General features: G+C 32.7%; 1 protein-coding gene across 2 annotated transcripts in view; it reads left to right on the plus strand.

Moving 5' to 3' along the window:
* Positions 1-19685, plus strand: part of Ncam2 (neural cell adhesion molecule 2) — a 409274-nt gene that overhangs the window by 354632 nt on the left and 34957 nt on the right. For both annotated transcript variants that reach the window (XM_031364293.1, XM_031364292.1), the window contains exons 13-15: positions 1718-1837; positions 4372-4493; positions 15808-15988. In XM_031364293.1, the coding sequence (XP_031220153.1) occupies positions 1718-1837; positions 4372-4493; positions 15808-15988 (423 nt within the window). The remainder of the gene's footprint in view (positions 1-1717; positions 1838-4371; positions 4494-15807; positions 15989-19685) is intronic.

Consider the following 19685-nt stretch of genomic DNA (forward strand, 5'->3'; position numbering starts at 1 on the left):
TTGAATAGGACCAAGGACAGTCTGCATTAGCACATCTTTTGTTATCCCTGTACAGCTCATGGCTTGGCAACCATGTTAGTGATAATTTATGAAACTCTTAATATTACATTAAGAGAAAGCTTCCTTAAACCAACAATAGAATTATAAGCTTTAACATATAATATGCTTATTCTTGGATGTGTTCCCTCTCCATTTGAAAGACTTTATAACTACCCTGATTTATGAATTATTAAACAAAACATTTATTATGGAATTAATATTATATATTCAATTATTTCCATAATGTATTACTGGGGAATTATTCATTGAAAATCTTATCAGTTAGAATGTTTTGACAGAACTTATTTCAACTCAGATGTTTCTTTCTATCTAAGCACCCTCAAGACAAGTGTTTTCTCTTATCAATCAACATTTTCTCAATTACTCTTATTAAAACTAATATCATGGATTATAATCTGAGGCTGTGACAGATGATTTATTGTCTATAGAAAATTTGATTTTCTTTTTAGATAATGCAATTGAGAAATATGTAGAAACATTTCCATATGGAAATTTGCACTTTCTCCTGGTTGTTGAGCCTTGTTAAAGTTAGAAATAAGATTTTGCAGATTTCATCAAAAATAATTAAGTATTTGAGAATTAGATTCTTGGCCTTCATTCTAACATTACATGCTATGTATGTATTTGTATAAAATCAACAGTTACTACACTGTTATAATGCACAATTGTTACTGTGTCAATTAGATTAAATAAATCTGGTTGACTCCATGAAATGTTTCAAAATGTACCAGTCCCGCTATCTTCAAATTTCTTTTAGTTTTTGAGATTGTAACGTAAGAACAAGGAGTTTGCTGAGAGATTGTATATCCATTTGTTATTATCTGCTATCAAATATAAAATCTATCATATAGGCATAATGATAAAATTTGGATAGCTACACTATAAAACAACAACAACAAAAATCTATTAAGATGTAGTTCTTTAGAACCAGAAACCAAGTCAAATTATGTGTGAAACTGTGGAGCTTGGCATGTGCCATAACAGGTTTCTATTCTAGATGTATTTCTATACTTTTTGAGTTCTGCCTTTTTAGTTGTATGGTTGTAAACACAGGGTTGCACAGTTTATATTGGAAAACAAATGAAAATCAAATGTACAAGTGAGAAGGTGGAATTTAGAGTAGTTGAGTTCATTCTGATTGTAAAATGAATGTTGCCACAGTTGCTGCAAATTCAAGTTCATGAAACGTCTTTGTCATAGGAGAGAAAGTTTCCTATAGAAGGCCCAGTAAACCTACATGGAATCCCACATTTCCATTACGTTATGAAGAAATAATTAATATGGTTTGAATAAAGCACTTAGACTTACAAAAAGGACCATATATTTATATAATTTTTTATTATGCAGAAATCAAAAATATTAATTTAGTAACTGGACTTTTTGTTAGTGTTCAAAAAGTAGTTACTATTTTTTTTCTTTGAATTTTAGTGCTCCTGTGGGAGCTAAAATTGAGTTAATAAAATAGATTGGTCACAAACTATGGTCATATGACTTTATATTTTTCTTTTCAGGTATTTTACTGAGTGATTAGTATCCTAGATTTATAAAGCATCTCACTGCTTTTCCATATTGTAATGATGTTAACATAAGTATATGATTTTTTTCTTTTCTTTCTTTTTTTGTTTTTTTGTTTTGTTGTTTGTTTTGTTTTCCTTAGCTATGGTTGTTTTGAGCAGTCTGGAACCAAATACGACTTACGAAATCAGGGTTGCAGCAGTGAATGGCAAAGGGCAAGGAGACTACAGTAAAATAGAAATATTCCAAACACTGCCAGTCCGTAAGTAATCATCACCACTCTACTCTCTACCAGATCCTTCTTGCAAATTTAATGGGATTTTTAAATGCGGGAAAACATTTCACTAATGTAAGGAAGGGAATTATATCTCTGTTGAAGGTTTTTCTGAGTTAGTGGCAACTCGAAGGTTATAAAAATAGCATTTCTCTAAAGATGGACAAGAAAAAATGAATGTAATTGCATATAAACTATAAATATGCTCTTAGGAAATGTTTCATATTTATAGTTTGATTAATTATATTATGTCTGCATATTATATTGTCTTCATAGAAAAATGTTATGTGACGTGTCACTTTTAATAAGATACAACTAATATCTTGCAAATTATGTCAACACTAAGAAAAAAAGGATACAAAATTCTAAATTAATATGTTACAAAACTCACTACAAGAGGGATAGAATATTATGTTGAATTTTTGTCAAAACTTACATTTTAAGATTTTTAGTCAATTAATTTTAATTAAAATTATTTTAAAATATAAAGGCATTGTCTTTGTATTAAGTAAATCATTTTTAAAATGTGAAACAATGTACTGGAGAAAATTGAACATGGCTGTTGCAGAATCTGTGACAGCATCTGCCCACCTCATGCACACATTACATCAACCAAGTGGGCAACAATAATGTTCTACTCTCTACTTTTGAACAATGTTTTTTCTGTTACTTTCCAGAATCCATCATATGACACCCTCTCTCTCCATTTCTATTAATGCCATCTTTTCCTTCCCTCATTACTTTTTCACCAGGATGACTCCTAAATAGATGCATTTCCACTCAAAATCAGAGCTTAGATTCAGGGTTCTGTAAATACATCTGTCCCTTCTTGTTTACAATCCTCTGGGATACCTCCACTAAAATCCCACCTTCCATCTAAATACACATATGCCCAGTGCTTTCTCCATCAGAAAAATACTGAAGCAGATGGATTATGTTTATTTTCTGTACAGACCTATACGTTTTTTTTTCCTCCACTACTGAGCACAGAGGTGTTACAAATTGGTTCAAAACAGAGACTTGATCAATTCAATAACATACTGGGTGACCTTTACGGTTCTATTTACTCCTGTATTGAAAGACTACAGACACATTTTCTCCCCTTGAAACATTGATGTGCATGTTTAAGAAACTAATCTCTTCTTGGGACTGAGAACATAGTTCAGTCATCAAGATGGTTGCTATATCATGTAAGCATAAGAATCTGAGTTGAGATCAATAGCACTCTTATAAAATTGAGTACAGTGTTGTGGGCTGTTAATGTCAGAGCAGATTGGGAGGCAGAGTTGAGTGGATACTTGGTGTTCACTAGCCAATAAATCTTGTGCATTGGTAAGTGCTCTGTATATTAAAAAAAAATGAGGAGAACAATAGAAAAATTTACTTCTGGCATCCACATAGATGCCTACCTACACGCATATGTGTGCATTGATAAATACACACACACACAAATACACACACACACACACACACACACACACACACACACCATCACCACCACCACCACACCACTACCACCACCACAAATCTCACTTTTCTGATTTTCTTCTTTTTAATTCATAAGACTTCTCTTCTCATAATATACTGTTGTTGATGTATAAACATTTCTCTCAAGACTGTGAATCCTTTGAAATTAGGTGCAATCCTTTTATTGATTAGTGAATTGAAATGTATGCACATGGAAGATATTATTTTATCAATTTTACTAGAACAGACTCTATTTTTGTTTCATATGTTATTTTTCTAATGAATTGTGGATTGTAATAAAGTGACGTTCTGCACCTGTGATCAGCTGCACTAGATTTATATTAGCTTAGACACTAACATTTCAGAATAAATAATGGGAGACTTCATGAAACCCTACTTCTTTTTGAGAGACTCTAGCTGTTAAGAATTGTTAAAGAAAGGACTGTCCTTTTCTTGAGTGATGTAGCCATAGATAAATTGTACTTGTACAAGTAAACCATTTCCTATCATGTTCTAATTAAACACTGCATATCACACAATGGGAGTGTCATAAAAGACAGAAGGCAGTTTTAAATAGGACAGAGAGAGAGAGAGAGAGTGGAATGAAATAAAAATGATTTAATTAATATGATATAAATTTATTAAAAAAATAATTAAATATTAAACACAATATTTTAAAGTTCAATTTTAAACCTATGTATGAATACTTTCAGTGGGTGGATATGTAACATAGTTGTTACTAAGAATTTAGTTTTTGCTTTTAACTCTCTCAAAATGCTATTATTAAATGAAAATGGTCATAGTATTATCATAAAATAAACCAATCTATATAACATTAAAATTCCCACCTTAAGCATAGAAGTTATACTAAAACATATGAGCATTCAAATTTATTACATAAGCAAGCATCAAATTATAATACAAAGACAAAATGTCTAAAGTAAATCATAAAATGTCATGTATTTGGGCTACATGAGACATTGGCTTAATTATCAAGCATTGTTCTGAGGCATATAAAGTGAGTTTTCATGAAGAAATATCATGTTATTTCTTAGGTGAGCCAAGTCCCCCTTCCATACATGGGCAGCCAAGCAGTGGCAAGAGTTTTAAAATCAGCATCACCAAGCAAGATGATGGAGGGGCTCCGATTTTAGAATACATTGTAAAATACAGAAGTGTAAGTATCTTTTGACTATTATATTATATCTTATTTCCTATTATATGAGGAGTTATAATGATCTCAAAGATGAGTTACAAATGAATGTATAGTTAATTAAAGGTTAATGTTAATATTTCTATTCATGAAATTCAACATTGTATTTGTGACTTTTACTTTTATTAAATTATGACCATAAATATTTTCTTCTCTTTGTGACTGGTGTTATCCTCATTCCAATTAATCTTAGTACTTTTCTCTAACTCTGTGATTCAATGTATCTAATGTAGGAACTCTATTAGCAACTTCTCATGATTTTGCAACATCATATCTGATAAAAGTAACTGAAGTAAGGGATGATTAAATTTGAGTCATGGATTTAAGTACTGGTAGTTCCTCATATCCTATACCTACCTGGGGCTGGAAGTGAAGAAGCAGCAAGTGGATTTCCAGTATTAAGCTCCCTTTGACCCTTAGCAATACTGGACTTTAGTCCATGACTCACTTTTAACCACAGTGAGTCTTCCTTTGTCCCTTAAACATCTTAGAAGCATTTTCATATATATATGAAAATATATACCCAGAGGTGTGTTTCTAAAAGATTTTTTTTTTTGAGACAGGGTTTCTCTGTATAGCCCTGGCTGTCCTGGAACTCACTCTGTAGACCAGGCTGGCCTCGAGCTCAGAAATCCACCTGCCTCTGCCTCCCAAGTGCTGGGATTAAAGGGGTGTGCCACCACTGCCCAGCTCTAAAAGATTCTTTAAAAAAAAAAAAAAAACTCTTGTTATTTCTGTATATAGGTAATTGCCCACCTCAGCATTATATATATATATATATATTTGTATGGCTGCTACCTTGCACTATGGAGATCTAGGAATTGAGTATGTTTCCTCTGGAACAACAGCTAGTGCTCTTCTCCATGGAACCATTTCTCTAGCCCCAGTCAATGTTTCTTAATGTTTTCAAGTTGACAATGAAGGTCAACTACTCATGAGAGGAATATTAGTACATCACACCTAAGAAGAAGTTATTATAATGAATAGATCTATCAAAAGGTAAAGAAAGAATTGTCACTGACCTTTAGTAAAAAGGATCATTTTTGTTAATTCTGAATTGGTGAGTGAAGGTCTGCTGAAATTAAGAGCCACTTGTGTGTCGTTAAAGGTGTTTGCGAAGGACATATCTGCTTGTTCTAGGATAGTGAACAACATTTCCCACGCACATTAATCCAGTTTCATTGTTATATATGATACTGATTTTCACTGAGACTGATTTCTTCTCAAAACTTTTCCAGAAATTTCCCAAGAAAAAAGAAATTTTGTTTGTATTTTCTATAGACATGCTTAAAATTGTGCCTGTTTATGGTATTTAAATACATTTTCAATAGTTTCTTATAATGTATATATTGTAAGTTAAAACTAGTTTTTAACTTGAAGATTTAATATCAAGAAATTATGAAGATGAGATTGATTTGGTTTCTAGTACATCAGTAATCAATTTTGTATACCATTTTCCATTGAATTCTAGTGTTCCCTTTACAGGGGAGCTCTTTCTTAATTAATATATAATAGCATTAATTCCTCTTCCCCCTCTCCCTCCAACAACTTACATGGCCTTCCACATTCTTTTTCAAATTTATGGACTCATATTTTTAAATTATTATCACTACACACACGCACACACATACACACACATACACACATACACACACACATACAGGACCTGCTAAGTGAGTCCCCTTTATTGTTGTTTACTTCTGTCTGTTTTTTTTTTCCACTCTGGGCCAATTTAATCTGTATCACTGGAAGATGTTTAGAACATTTAAGCACAGTATTTATTTTTAAAAAAACACAATGTGTGATTCTCATATTTCAGGAGAGTTATTATTGACTGTGGGTCAGTTTGTTGAGGATTCCTTTTCTCTTCTTCCTGAAGGGCTGAGCTGGAAAATCCCCATAGGTGGTGTTGTATTTTGTTGTAAAAAGATGGTAGAATGGTATCTGATTGACAGAGTTCCTGTAGATGTCACGAAATCTGGTGTATGGCCTTTCCCCTTCCAGTTGCCAGTAGCCCTTATGATACCACTCTAGTGGCATTTATTTTTTGGTATATGGTCTTTTTCTCTTTGGGTTTTTTTTTTTGATGTTTCCTTATTTACAGTATCTTCTTTCCCAGGTTCCCCTCCAAAAAAAAAAAAAAAAAAAAGAAACAATCCCCTGTTCCCTTCCCACTCCCCCTGCTCCCCCTGCTCACCATCCTACCCTCTCCTGCTTACTGGCCCTGGTATTCCCCTACACTGGGGCATGCAGCCCCTTAGGAGGAACAACAATATGAACTAACTAGTACCCTCAGAGCTCCCAGGGACTAAAACTCCAACCAAAGAGTACACATGGGGGGACTCATGGCTCCAGCAGCATGCATATAGCAGAGGATGGCCAAGCCGGTCATCAATGGGAGGAGAAGACCTTGGCCTTGTGTCTGTTTTTAAGCATGATCATGGATGTTCATTCTCCCTGCTTTAGGCGTCAAACTGGCCATAAAGAAAATTAAGATGTCTTTGAATCCTCTGCCATAATGATTCTATTTCAGTGAGCCTCTGAAAAATATCCTTGGACTCTAAGTAGATCTTATCTGATAGTACAATTTGATAAAGACTTCTTGAAATGTCTCATTTTCTTGATTGAAAATTATGCAAACAAAATAATCTGTCTAAAGAACATAGATTAGAACTGTATCATTAATTATACTGAAAAGTTCCTATATGTCGCTTACCTACCTACAATTGTACCCAGAAAGTTTTATTTTTGCTAGAAAACATTGATAAATATTACTGACTTCTGAGGAAAGACATCAAAAATTATGTGAATACTAAAATACAATGAAATAATAATGTGGTTATTATATTTTTCTGTGAATACTTTTACTTGATATAAAAGCCATGTTTGTATAATGTAATGCATTGATAGTAGAGTAACACAAAGACTACATTCAGTACAAGAAGGTTGTTATTTTCAATGGACAGTAGTGAACATTTATATCATAACCCTTTTAAGTCTTTATTATTAAGTGTTAATAAATCAGACAGACTTTAGGAGTACTATATTATATCTAATAATTCTAGGAGTGTTGTAATTTCTAGTAAGCTAATAATACAGCTAGAAACAAAGTACACTCCTGCACATGGCATACTTTTTCATCACATAAAAATGCAAGAAATAATACAATAAGTATAGTATTTAATAGGCTGTGTTAGAACCCGGTACAAGAGCATGCCTAGCATGCTAGGAACTCCGGATTTCATCAGCTGCACATAAACACTAGAGTAGAAGAGGCTATATCTCATACTCTCTCATGAAGGAAATGAAGCTTCTTTTTGTTCTATGGATTTCTCTCTTAAATTCAGTACTGACCGCTTCTTTTTGAAATATACATTGGAACTAAGTAAAAGGAAATATGATTAAAAGGTATTAAAGTAAGAAGATTTTTCCCCCTTTGGAATTAGATACTTATTTGTTAGGTAATCCAGGATTAGGGCAGCATTTCAGAAATACTATCAGGGATGAAATTCTTTCTTTCTTATTTGTCCATTTTTGCAATAGGCTTTTATTCTAATTCAGCTTACATTACTTTCTTTAGAAGGTGCCTTTAAATTTATACTCAAGTTGTAGAGAGTCAGGAAATCAAAGATAGCTGTTTGATGGTTAGCTGAATCTGCCCACATTGTACCTAATAGTATTTTAAAATAAAGCTTCACCAAAAAAATTAAATTGCATTTATACAAATAGAATTATGTCTATTATGAACTTATTAGTTGACTTAGAGTGCCAATCCCGAAGGCCAGAGTTCAATCCTCAAGACACCCCTGATGTAAGTCCCAGATGCCAGAAAAGCAAGAGGCTCCCAGGACCCAACAAGGGTGAGATTAGCTGAAATACCCAACAAAGGGGAGAAAGAACCTGTAGAGACCATATGGAGAGCTTAGGCACAACCCCTGGTTGAGATGGTGCCACCCACTTCCCTCAAAAATTTTAATCCAGAATTGCTCTTGTCTAAAGGAAATGTGGGGGCAAAGAGTGGAGCAGTGACTGAAGGAAGGGCCATCCAGTGACTGCTCCACCTGGCGATTTATACCATATGCAGACACCAAATCGAGACACTATTGCTGATGCCAAAGTGCTTGCTGACAGGAGCCTGATCTAGTCGTCTCCTGAGAGGCTCTGCCAGATCCCCCAGAGCTCCCAGGAACTAAACTACCAACCAAAAAAATGCACATGGAGGGATCCATGGCTCCAGCTGCAAATGTAGCAGGGGATTTCCTTATCTGGCATTAGTGGAGGTGGAGGTCCCTGGTCCAGTGGAGACTCGAGGCCCCCAGCATAGGGGAATGCTAGGGTGGTGAGGCAGGAGTGAGTAGGTGGGTGGGGAGAACCCTCATGGAAGCATAGGGGAAAAGAGGGTTGGATAGAGGCTTTGCTGAGGGGAAACTGGGAAGGGGGATAACATTTGAAATGTAAATAAACAAAACCAATAAAATTTTTAAAAGTAAAGAATAAACAAAAGAAAAGAAAAAAATAAGATGACAACAAATGGTTGCAAATTGTATTCTGCCATTTTCATGAGCATCTTGACACACCAAATGCCCACACATATAAATACATATACACAAAACTAATACAAGAATTAACTGTGATTTCTCTGTACATTTCTCAATATAAGGTGACTTACACAGTAGTCTGATTTAGTGAAACTAATAACTGCTTGAAATGTTAGGAGTCTTCCTTTCACTATTTTAATGTTTATCATATTTATTTGAAAAGGAAAATACTATTTTGTCTTGTATAACAGGGTTTTAAGAATTCAGTTCCACAATGTAACATACTTCTCATCATGGTAAGTTGGCTCCAACTTACTAAACATCTAATATTATCTGCAGGCATGATTTAAGGCAAAAACATGTTTCCATTTCTAGCCAATCATTGTCAAAAAATTTATATTGGCATTTGAGATTTTTGTTTTTGTATTAAAACATAGTTATCTCTAACTGATACTCATTTAAAAAGGAAAAGTTAGTTTTCTCTAATACAGTCTCACTGGGAATATTAACCACACATAAGCCCAAACCTAACAGTACATGGCTTATAAAATATAAAAATGGTATTTATAACTGTCCAGGTACTGATGGAAACTGATGCAGAGACCCACAGTCAGACACTAATGGGAGCTTAAGTTCTGTGGAAAAGGGGAAGGACGAATAAAAGAACCAGAAGAGTCAAGGAGACCACAAGGGAATCTACAGAATCAGTGAATCTGGGCCCATAAGGGCTCACAGAAACAGAACTGCTAACCAGAGAGCATGCTCGGGACAGACCTAAGCCCTATTCACATATGTAATAGCTGTACATCTTGATCTTCATTTGGGACTCCTAGAGCTGGAGCAGAGCCTATATCTGACTGCATTGCTTGCCTTTGGCTCTTTCTCCTAACTGGACTACCTTGTCAACCCTCAATAGAAAATGTCCCTTGTCTAAATGCATCTTTATATGCTAAGGCTGGTTCTTATCCATGGGAAGCCTCCAACTTTCTGAGGAGTATGGTAATTTTTTTGTGTTGGTTGAGTTTTGTTTGCATATTGTTATTTTGACTTTATGATCTGTTTTTCTGTGTTTGGGGCTTTTTTATATATTTTTCATTGGTATTTCGGCTTTTATCCTGGTTTATTTGCTTTTTTGTTTGACTATTTTTGTTTGGTAAAGTGGGGAGTGTCTGGGAAGGTGTTGGAGAAGGTGAAACCTTGATCAGAATATTTTGTATAGTAATATTTTCAATAGAAAAATAGAAAGAAAGATTATCTAAGATTATTACATATTAATTTCTGTGAATTCATTTACTTTTTCTAAGTGTAGACCAAAATGAATCTTCTCTAAGAAGTTATGTATGTATAAAATATGTATTGAAGCATGTAGTTATCAATCATAATGAGATTAATAATATTGAAGTGATTCAAGTTTATAAAATGGTAATCAATATACTACAATTTGCAAATATTTGTTCATCAGTATACTTCAATTGGCAAAGACATTATTGATACATTTCTCTCTTCAGTTAAATTAACTATCAAATAACAATAAGAAAAATTCTAATTAGAAACTGAATACATGAAAATTTATTTTTACAATTCTTTTATTTTTATTTATTCTGCATTTTTATTCATCTTGCCAACTTAATGCCACAGGTCCTTTTGTTGCTATTAGATCAATGACTATATTAAACTTCCCAATAAAAGAAAACTTTTGAGTTGGTCATGGTAATGTGACATACAGCATTAATTTCATTACATTGGAGAGTCAGGTGAGATTTCTCACATCATGGGATGACAACATAGATATAGTTAATTTCCTTAACAAATGAAACAATAACAAAATTGGTAAAATTTATCCAGTATCTAACATTCTTGTTCTTTTGTCATTAATCTATCCCAATATCCATCTCACCAATTCCGAACTATCAGAGGGTTTGTCTTTATCTCCATAATGGAAATAACTGTTAATTCAAATGTAATGACACCTGACCCCTAATCAATTCTTATATTTTTGGTCTCACTCACTGGTCCTCGAAACACTATATTGAACACACAACTAGAACCATATTACAAGTTTTGTAAAACAATTATTTGGAGCCCATGTGTTCTTTCTTTAATTATTTCTGTTTATAGTTAACCAGACATGAAGTGTACTTCCTAAATAGTCTTTGAATGACCAATGGAAAAAGGGAATTTAGGTTACCTGTTGGAGCACAGAATCTTATAGTAGGAGACAAGAACAAAAAAGTTTCAGTATGTAAAATATAAAAATAAAAAACTATGAAAATAAACAATATGAAAGCATTAATAGGAAGGTAAAATATGCCTCTGGAGATTGTACCAAGCTCTGAATTGTTTTGTTGTTACAACAGCAGCAGCTTTGGTATTCAGTATTCTAAATTTGCATCAGCATAAGATTTTGTTAGGACCTAGACCATCTGTACATTTTTGAAAATACACTTCCCATCTGTTTGATTCTCAGGCCTCCTGAATCCCATAGTGAATCTATGTTTAATGCTGTTTTACATTATATTAGCTTATATTAGCTATGTAACAAATGAGTGCTCTTGTGACATGTCTAGAAATATATATAATGTACTTGATCATTCCCACATGAATTACCCTGTGTTGTTTTTTCCTTCCCTAGGTCAGTTTCCTCTTTCCTTGTAGTTTATTTCTACTGTCATGTTTTGCAAAGAGGTTTTAATTGGATCACTGCTATGAGGAAAATGTAGCTGAGAGAATCCAGAAAAATCCTTAAAGTAAAGAGAGTTTTAGTACAAATTTCTGGACTCAAGAATATCCAAGACAATACAATTAGCCACACACCTGGTGATCAGTAATGCTAAAAATCAAAAGCAGGACATTGGGTCTAGTGCTCACATTATGATTAGCATACATGGAAATCTAATGAGCTTAAGTCCATATTAGGGTTCCTGGTATGAATATCTTGCAAGGTAAAGATTATGTCTCATAAATGGTACTATCATAGCCTTTGGGGACCTATGTATTTCTTATTAGACAATGTCTTCTACAGAGTGCAGCCTCAGTCTAATGAACATTTGCTCTCATTGAAGGATAGTCTGTCCTTCAAGGTGTTGTTTTTCCTACACCACCAGTTGTCTCCAATAATGGATAATGATCTTTCTCTGCCTTCAGTCTTGTGAACCTATGGGAAGAACTAATATTTTGAATCTCTTAAGTATCTGTAATCACTAAAATAGTCACTAGATTTCTTCTTTTAGCTAAACTTTTAACTGCACTATATTTGGGAAGAATGCAACTTAGACAATATATTCTTTATGTGCCAGCTTCTTATATGCATTTAATTTTAATTTCACTGAGTACAGACAAGATTGTAGACATCCTTAAAGAGAGTAATTACTTGTAGCTTCTGAAGCAGGAAACACATTATTCTAAGTTATACTGTTGCAAAGTTCCTTTATTTGTTCACTCATATATTAAGAAGACAGACTTTGATGTTTGAAATGACTCCGAGTATTAAAAAGAGGATTCAGAGTCTCTATGAACACTTCATGGATGTTAAGCTTTATAGCAATAATACTAGGAGATCAAGTTATTTGGAGAATATAGAAAATTCTATTAATCTAAAAGAGTGGATATAAAAATGTAAGAAGCTATTTTAAATATGGGATGTTTATATATATTTGTAGTGTAAATGTTACTACACATAATAGGTTTTTTCATGCATCTGAGACTTTTGCACAAATTTCTGTTTAATTGATGGTTACAATATGATCATAACTACTTCTTAACACTGGGATGCTAAATATATCATAATTTCAGAAAAAGTGAAGAAAATCAATTGCTTAAAATCAATTGGGAGCAGCAATAGAGGTTAGGGCACACATTTTTAAGTATTTGCTGACTTTTAAAACTACTTGAAATCTAGATATATATAATAATACCTAAATGAAACAGATAAACATAATTTATTAAAGAGTCTTAAATTGGTAGATATAGAAAGCTGAGCTTTGATTATTAAGAAAACATATTTCATAGATAGGATGTGTATTATAATATATTAACATTCCAAACATATTAGCATGTATATTGAAATATATTTAAAGGTATCAATTTAGGGATAATTTGAAATATTTCAAATGGTATATATTAATGAATAATATATACTAAGAAACATTTGAGTAATTTATTTTCCTTATGCATTTTGCTATGGAAAATGAAGGTAAGTTTTATTTATCTTACTATTGATATAAAACACACCTTTGTCTAAAAATCTAATATAAATATGAATCAAAACATTAACTCAAGTAAATCATTTATAAATAGTCCTATAATAGGAAAATATCAGAACTGATAACAAGTTTTATACCTTCTAAATAGCAAATAGAACAGTTAATTTGCATGAATTCTGATTACTTTTGTAAGGACTTATAAGGAATAGGTAAATGAACCATGTGATCAAGAAATTGTAGTTACCAGGAATTGCTTACTACTGCTATGAATCTTAAATCACACAACCCAGAAGTTCGATGGATCAAAATGCATATTGGCATCTTGACTTCATTTCTATTAAGTCTCATTTTAAAATTATTTTTCCATGTAAGATTTTGTTGGCTACAGTTTCTTCAAAGTCTTAAAAAAGGTAATTGGTTACCTCTTGCTGAGAATGAAGGAATTAAGAAGTTCCTTTATGAACATAAAACACTGTCCTTTATGTGGATCATAGGCAGTAATCCTCTAAATTGTGTCATTAGGATGCACATCCCTAAAGAAGAGCTGCCTTAACTGTGATATAGTCATAATATTTCTTACAAAAAAAAAGAATTGGTTTATAAAATTTTTATTCAAGGACCATGACAATATTCAAAAGAACCTGTTCTCACTGTTTAATTGGCATATTAGTAATAGTCCTATTCAGCAAATCATCTCATTAAGCTACCTAGAGGGACACTTTGCCACTCATTATCTTAAATCATTCCCTGGACACCCTTGTTCTGTAAATGAGGCAGTCTACAAATGCATAAATGAGATTCTCATGCCTAGGGGAGTATTTGGTAACACCCACCTTAATTTTTTTCCATTCCATATGGAGTACCAATTAGAAGATTAAAATACCTCCTTGTCTTAGGTTGAATGGAAAAGAAATATATTTATATGGCAGAATTATCACCCCTCACTTGGTTTCCTTATACTGTCGGCATAAAATGACTTAGGGATTTAATTTACTACATTAGGAGTTCAAGTAATTAAGTGCGAAATGGTTGGTAATTTAGAAGGCACTAGTATAGCAAATGTTTGATTTTAAGAAATAGCATTTTCCAAAATTAGAAAGTCTACATAAAATCGCAAAGTCCCATAATTTATATTTTTGGACAGAGTCATACACGAAAAACCAAGCTGTTAGAAAGATACCCTTTGCCCTAGAATAATCTATCAATAGACATTATCTAAATTTTTCATATGTGACTTCCCTCAAATACAAAATAATAGTCACATATGGCTATATTTCATATAATACCTCTGATTATTGGACTCATGCCACAGACCCAAGGGAAAGAAAATATCAACAGCTTTACTCAACCCGTCTTTATATAAACCACACATAACTAAAAATGTTGGAAAATCTGACACATGGATTAGAAATTTGTTTCAGTGTTATGACTAATAACAAACCTTGCCAAGGACATGTGTTGAGTAACCAACACATTTATTTTGAGGCTCACAACTTCCTGTAACTGCACTTACAGAGTCAGGTTGCATCAACTTGAACTTGAACATGTGCATATACACACTCTTGTATGTACACAGGCATGTCAATAAAGGTTATGTTCTTAAAGCTTTAAAAGAATGCAAGATGTACTGTTAATAGTCTTTGGAACTTTTATATTTAAGTGATTAATATGGCAGAATCCAATGATTATCTTCCATAGACAATTTAATTTAGATAAACACAGCAATATATTTTGCTTTATTCATTATAGTAGTTTGGATGGATTTTCAAATACAGAGTTATTTAAATATCAACTGCTCTAGAATTCTTGCAGAATGAATAAAATAATATATGGATTGTAACTTTAAAGATAGAAGCTAGTTATGTTGGCTTTAAGCTGGGCATTTTAAAACAAATATCTGAAATTACAAGACTCAGGCAACTGAGGTTTGCAAGTTTGAAGTTATCCTGTATATACAGGGCTTGTTCCAAAGAAGGAGATGGACTGGCAGAAGAGGAAGAGAGATAGAGATAGAAATAAATATAGAGATAAAGATAGAGATAGATAGATAGACAGACAGACAGATAGACAGACAGACAGACAGACAGACAGACAGATAGATATATAGATAGAAAAAGAGAATGAGAGAAAGGAAAGAAGAAAGCAGACAAAAGTGACCTAATTGGTCTTTCTGTGTTCATGGAAAAACGTAGTATTGGATATAATTATTAAAAATGTGTTTGCTATATGTTCCTTGTGTATTATTTCCTTATAGTCACCACTGATAGTATCCATCTATAAATACTTTCCTATATTTATTTCATAGATAGTTCTCTTCAACAAATATTAGTAATAGTCTCATCATCAGTTCTTGGCTAGTATGTTAATGTTCATATAGGCAAATATTAGAATTGACACTGAATTGACTGCCTTAGAAATTTTACAGATACATTTTTAGAACATTGAGATAAAAATATTTCATTGTTCTAATAAATTGTATTTAAAATGAAACATTTTCATAGCACTATTTACGTAAACCTCCTTGCTCTACTTCCACAGAAAGACAAGGAAGATCAGTGGCTAGAGAAGAAAGTGCAGGGAAATAAAGACCACATTATTTTGGAGCATCTGCAGTGGACAATGGGCTATGAAGTGCAAATCACAGCTGCCAACAGACTGGGGTATTCTGAGCCTACTGTATACGAGTTCAGCATGCCCCCAAAGCCCAACATTATTAAAGGTAAGCAAGATGTTATCCTTTCTTAAAATTAGCGCGACATCATCTTTTTAAACCCACTGATATATTTTACAAATAATGAAAATTAACATAGATAAACTGAAATGTCAGTTTTAGGTTCTAATCATGATTACTGCTGCATATAATAATGGAGTTTCACAGTTCTTGTCAATATGAGATATTGGATATTTGAAAAAAATGATTTGATATCTTTAGCAACATCATTGAAATGGTGGTGATGAACAGAGGGAGAGGAATGAAGGGGAGGACAGGCGAAAATTCACCTGAAACTTTTGTTGAGATGAGAAGCATTTGCAAAGACAAATTCTCTTCCAGCCAAGGGGAGCTTGCTTTCCAGCGCTGGTTTGTTTGTCCTCAGTTGAAGACTAGTTTAGCTATGCCTGACAGAGGAAGTTGATTTTGTAAACAAAATCACTGAGGCAGAAACAACTTAAAATGCAGTTTGACAAGCACTCTTATTCATCAGGTCATAACTCAGACCCTCTTTGTTTCTTTAAGGTAGGATCTCATTCTGTAACCCAGGTTGACCTCAAGATCATCAAATTCTCTCTTTTTGGCCCCACAAGTTTTGGGATTACAAATATGCTCAGTTTTTATCTGGGTTAATTGATTTTGTTCTATTGAATTTTAGAACTCATATATTCTAATATTAACCACTTGTGTGATACATCCATGTCAAATATCTTGTCTCATTCTGTACACACACACACACACACACACACACACAGAACTAGAGCTGGAGTTACAAGTAGGGTCAAATAAACCAGGGAACTTTTAACCAATTTTTAAATATAAACCAATCATTGATATTCTTGACAGGTATAATCCTTAGTTCACTATACATTATTACGAAAATAATATACCATTATTAAAATTATTCTCAGAATCATTCTATGAATATAATGAAGATAGAGCATATGCCAGATCAAAATGATATTCAATTCTGTTAGTTAATTATAAATTAAAATATTTCTCATAATATATATTATTATTTGATTTATGAATAGGGGTTTGTAAAATATATTTTTATATATATTTCATTACATATATGTTATGAGAACAAAAATATTCATTCATAAAAATGTGGCTGATTTCACTTGTAGCACATATCATTAATAAAATATAATATTTTTCAAATAAGAAAAAATATAAAACATCATTCTGGTTATATGGTTGAATTTATAATTCCAATATGGCATCAGTGTGACATGATTTTTTATATGCTAGTCTTTTAAAGTTGAATGAAGTTTGATATCATTAATTTTTTATTAAACTACATTATACAGATCATAAGGTTTAAAACTGATTGAACTTGTAATGAAGTATTGCTAGTATTTATTCACAATTATTTTAAACTGTATATTTTTGAAATTTCAAAAAAAGATCCTTCAGAAATATTATGGGTAGCTCCTAATATTATTTTTTTAATTTGAAAAGTGTTCCTGTGGTTTTACATTATATTCTTAGGAGCAGAGCAAGGAAGAACTGCTCATTTTACAGGTTTGCCTTTAAGAGGTTAAATGATTGATTCATCTCAAGTCTAATTGACTTATATATACTTAAAACTTACCTTTGAAAAATGATTGATTTTCCTACAAAAAAGTGGCTGGATATAGTACCATTTATCAATTTATTTGTCCTGGCCAGTTTGAAATACCAAAAACCTCATCTACAATTATATTATTATTATGGTAATTATATTCCATGTGTGTCTCCTAAATATGAATTAAATAGAATCTCAAACTAAATCAATGTAGCTGACAAAAGAATCTAAAGTATGTCCAACTTCCTGAATTCTCATATTACTTCATATAGGCAAATTAAATTATGATTGATTTAATTTAGCCATTTGTTATCATTTCAAACAAAAATTTTAGTGCTTTATAAACAAAAATGAAGATTTGTGTAAAATAATAAATAAAAATAAATAAATAATAATAGGTGAAATGACATTATTATCTTACAACATCACCACTGAAAGAGAATAACTCCCATTTTATATATATTAAACATTCTCAATGAAAATACTAATATTTAAGAAGATAGAAACAAAATTTTATCATACTATGCTGTATAACGCATAACATTCTCATATTGTTATCTGTCAAAAATAATACCTTGTAAAATATAAACTAAACTTTAAGTAATGATACAATCTGTCAAATATAAATTTAGGCATTGTATTTATATTTCTTGTCTCAGTATTCTATAGACAGTAAATAAATAGCCTATAAATAGCAAATAAATAGCATATATCTTATATGAGTATAAAATTGATGAAATATTTCCCATAGGAGGAAGTTTCCAAAAATACTTGAGGTAATTAAATTCCAAGTATGTATATTACATAAGAGAAATCTTTGACACGAGTGCTTGTTTCCTTAGCAAGTAGAAAAACAACTACAACAAGAACAAAACCAACCTAGTGCATCTGTAGAGAATTTAGACTTGTTTGCCTCAGGAGAATCATAGGAGTGGGACTATGTCTCAATGGCTTATAAAAACTTTGTAATCAACTCTCAGGATCTTAAAGGGAGCTAAAAAATTTTAGCAACATATAACAGGTGTAGTCATTATATACTTTGCATTCATATGACTAAGTATAAGTGATGAGACAACATGTATTACCGAAGTGATTCAGAGAGTTAATTGCAAAGAAACTAGCAGTCATCTGGTCTGCCAAAATCCACTCTTATTGAAAGGTTTCATGGGTTTTCTCTCCCAAGTTATGGCTGAAGTTGATAATGTACATTGTTTTTTTGTATCATCTTGTTAAGAGAATGAATGATATATAGTCCAATATTCATGAAGCATTTAATATCAAATTATTATTTAGATATTCATATTGCAAATGATTAAAATGTGACTTGGAAGTTTGTATCATAAGGCTGTGAGAATTAACAGCTGAATAGATTTTTGTGGCTTAGTAGAGATTAACCCACTCAAAAATATTTAAATTCCCTAAAGAGTGTGTGTTTGTGATATTCCTTCAGATTTTTTCAGTTCTAGAGGTATGGCAGAACCAGAAGTGGTGTATGAGGGATTCTTCTTAACTGTTTAAGAAGAATCCAAGAACTAAGTACCAAGAACTGTAATTCAGGAAGAAAGACATGGATTTTCAACTCATCACCACCATATAATATTAAGGTCTTGTAGAGTTACTAGAGAAATGTAGCATGTAGTTTTTGCTACCCCCACTTAAGCTCGGGGAACGGGCCATGCTACCAACCCCCAACCCGGTTTCCTTGGACCCAGGTACCTCCCCTGACACCCCAGGCATAATCGGGCAGAACAGCCATTGGCCACTCCAACTGACAACTATCTGGCTGCTTGGCTTTACTTCCCTAGCTTTCTCCATTCTCCCTTCGTCCTTCTCGGCCCATCCTCAGTCATTGGTCACTGGTATCTTTATTGATGGATCAAAAACCAAATGGTAAACAAGATCTTAGAATCAGAACTAATCTCTACAGAGAAGCATAAACGTAATGGCTTGAAAGTTAGAATAGGCATTATGTCCTGAAGTACACTAATGATGTTTGTTAGAAATGCTGTGGGAAAAATTCATCCAAAATGCACACGTGTGATTGCATGCGGCTTTGCCAAAGTGATTCAGAGAGAGACTAATAACAAATGGGTTCAAAGTGTCATATGCAATGGCAAGGCTTGCTTCCCCTCTAGG

Source organism: Mastomys coucha, unplaced genomic scaffold, assembly GCF_008632895.1.
Source record: "Mastomys coucha isolate ucsf_1 unplaced genomic scaffold, UCSF_Mcou_1 pScaffold12, whole genome shotgun sequence".
Taxonomy (NCBI): Eukaryota; Metazoa; Chordata; class Mammalia; order Rodentia; family Muridae; genus Mastomys; species Mastomys coucha.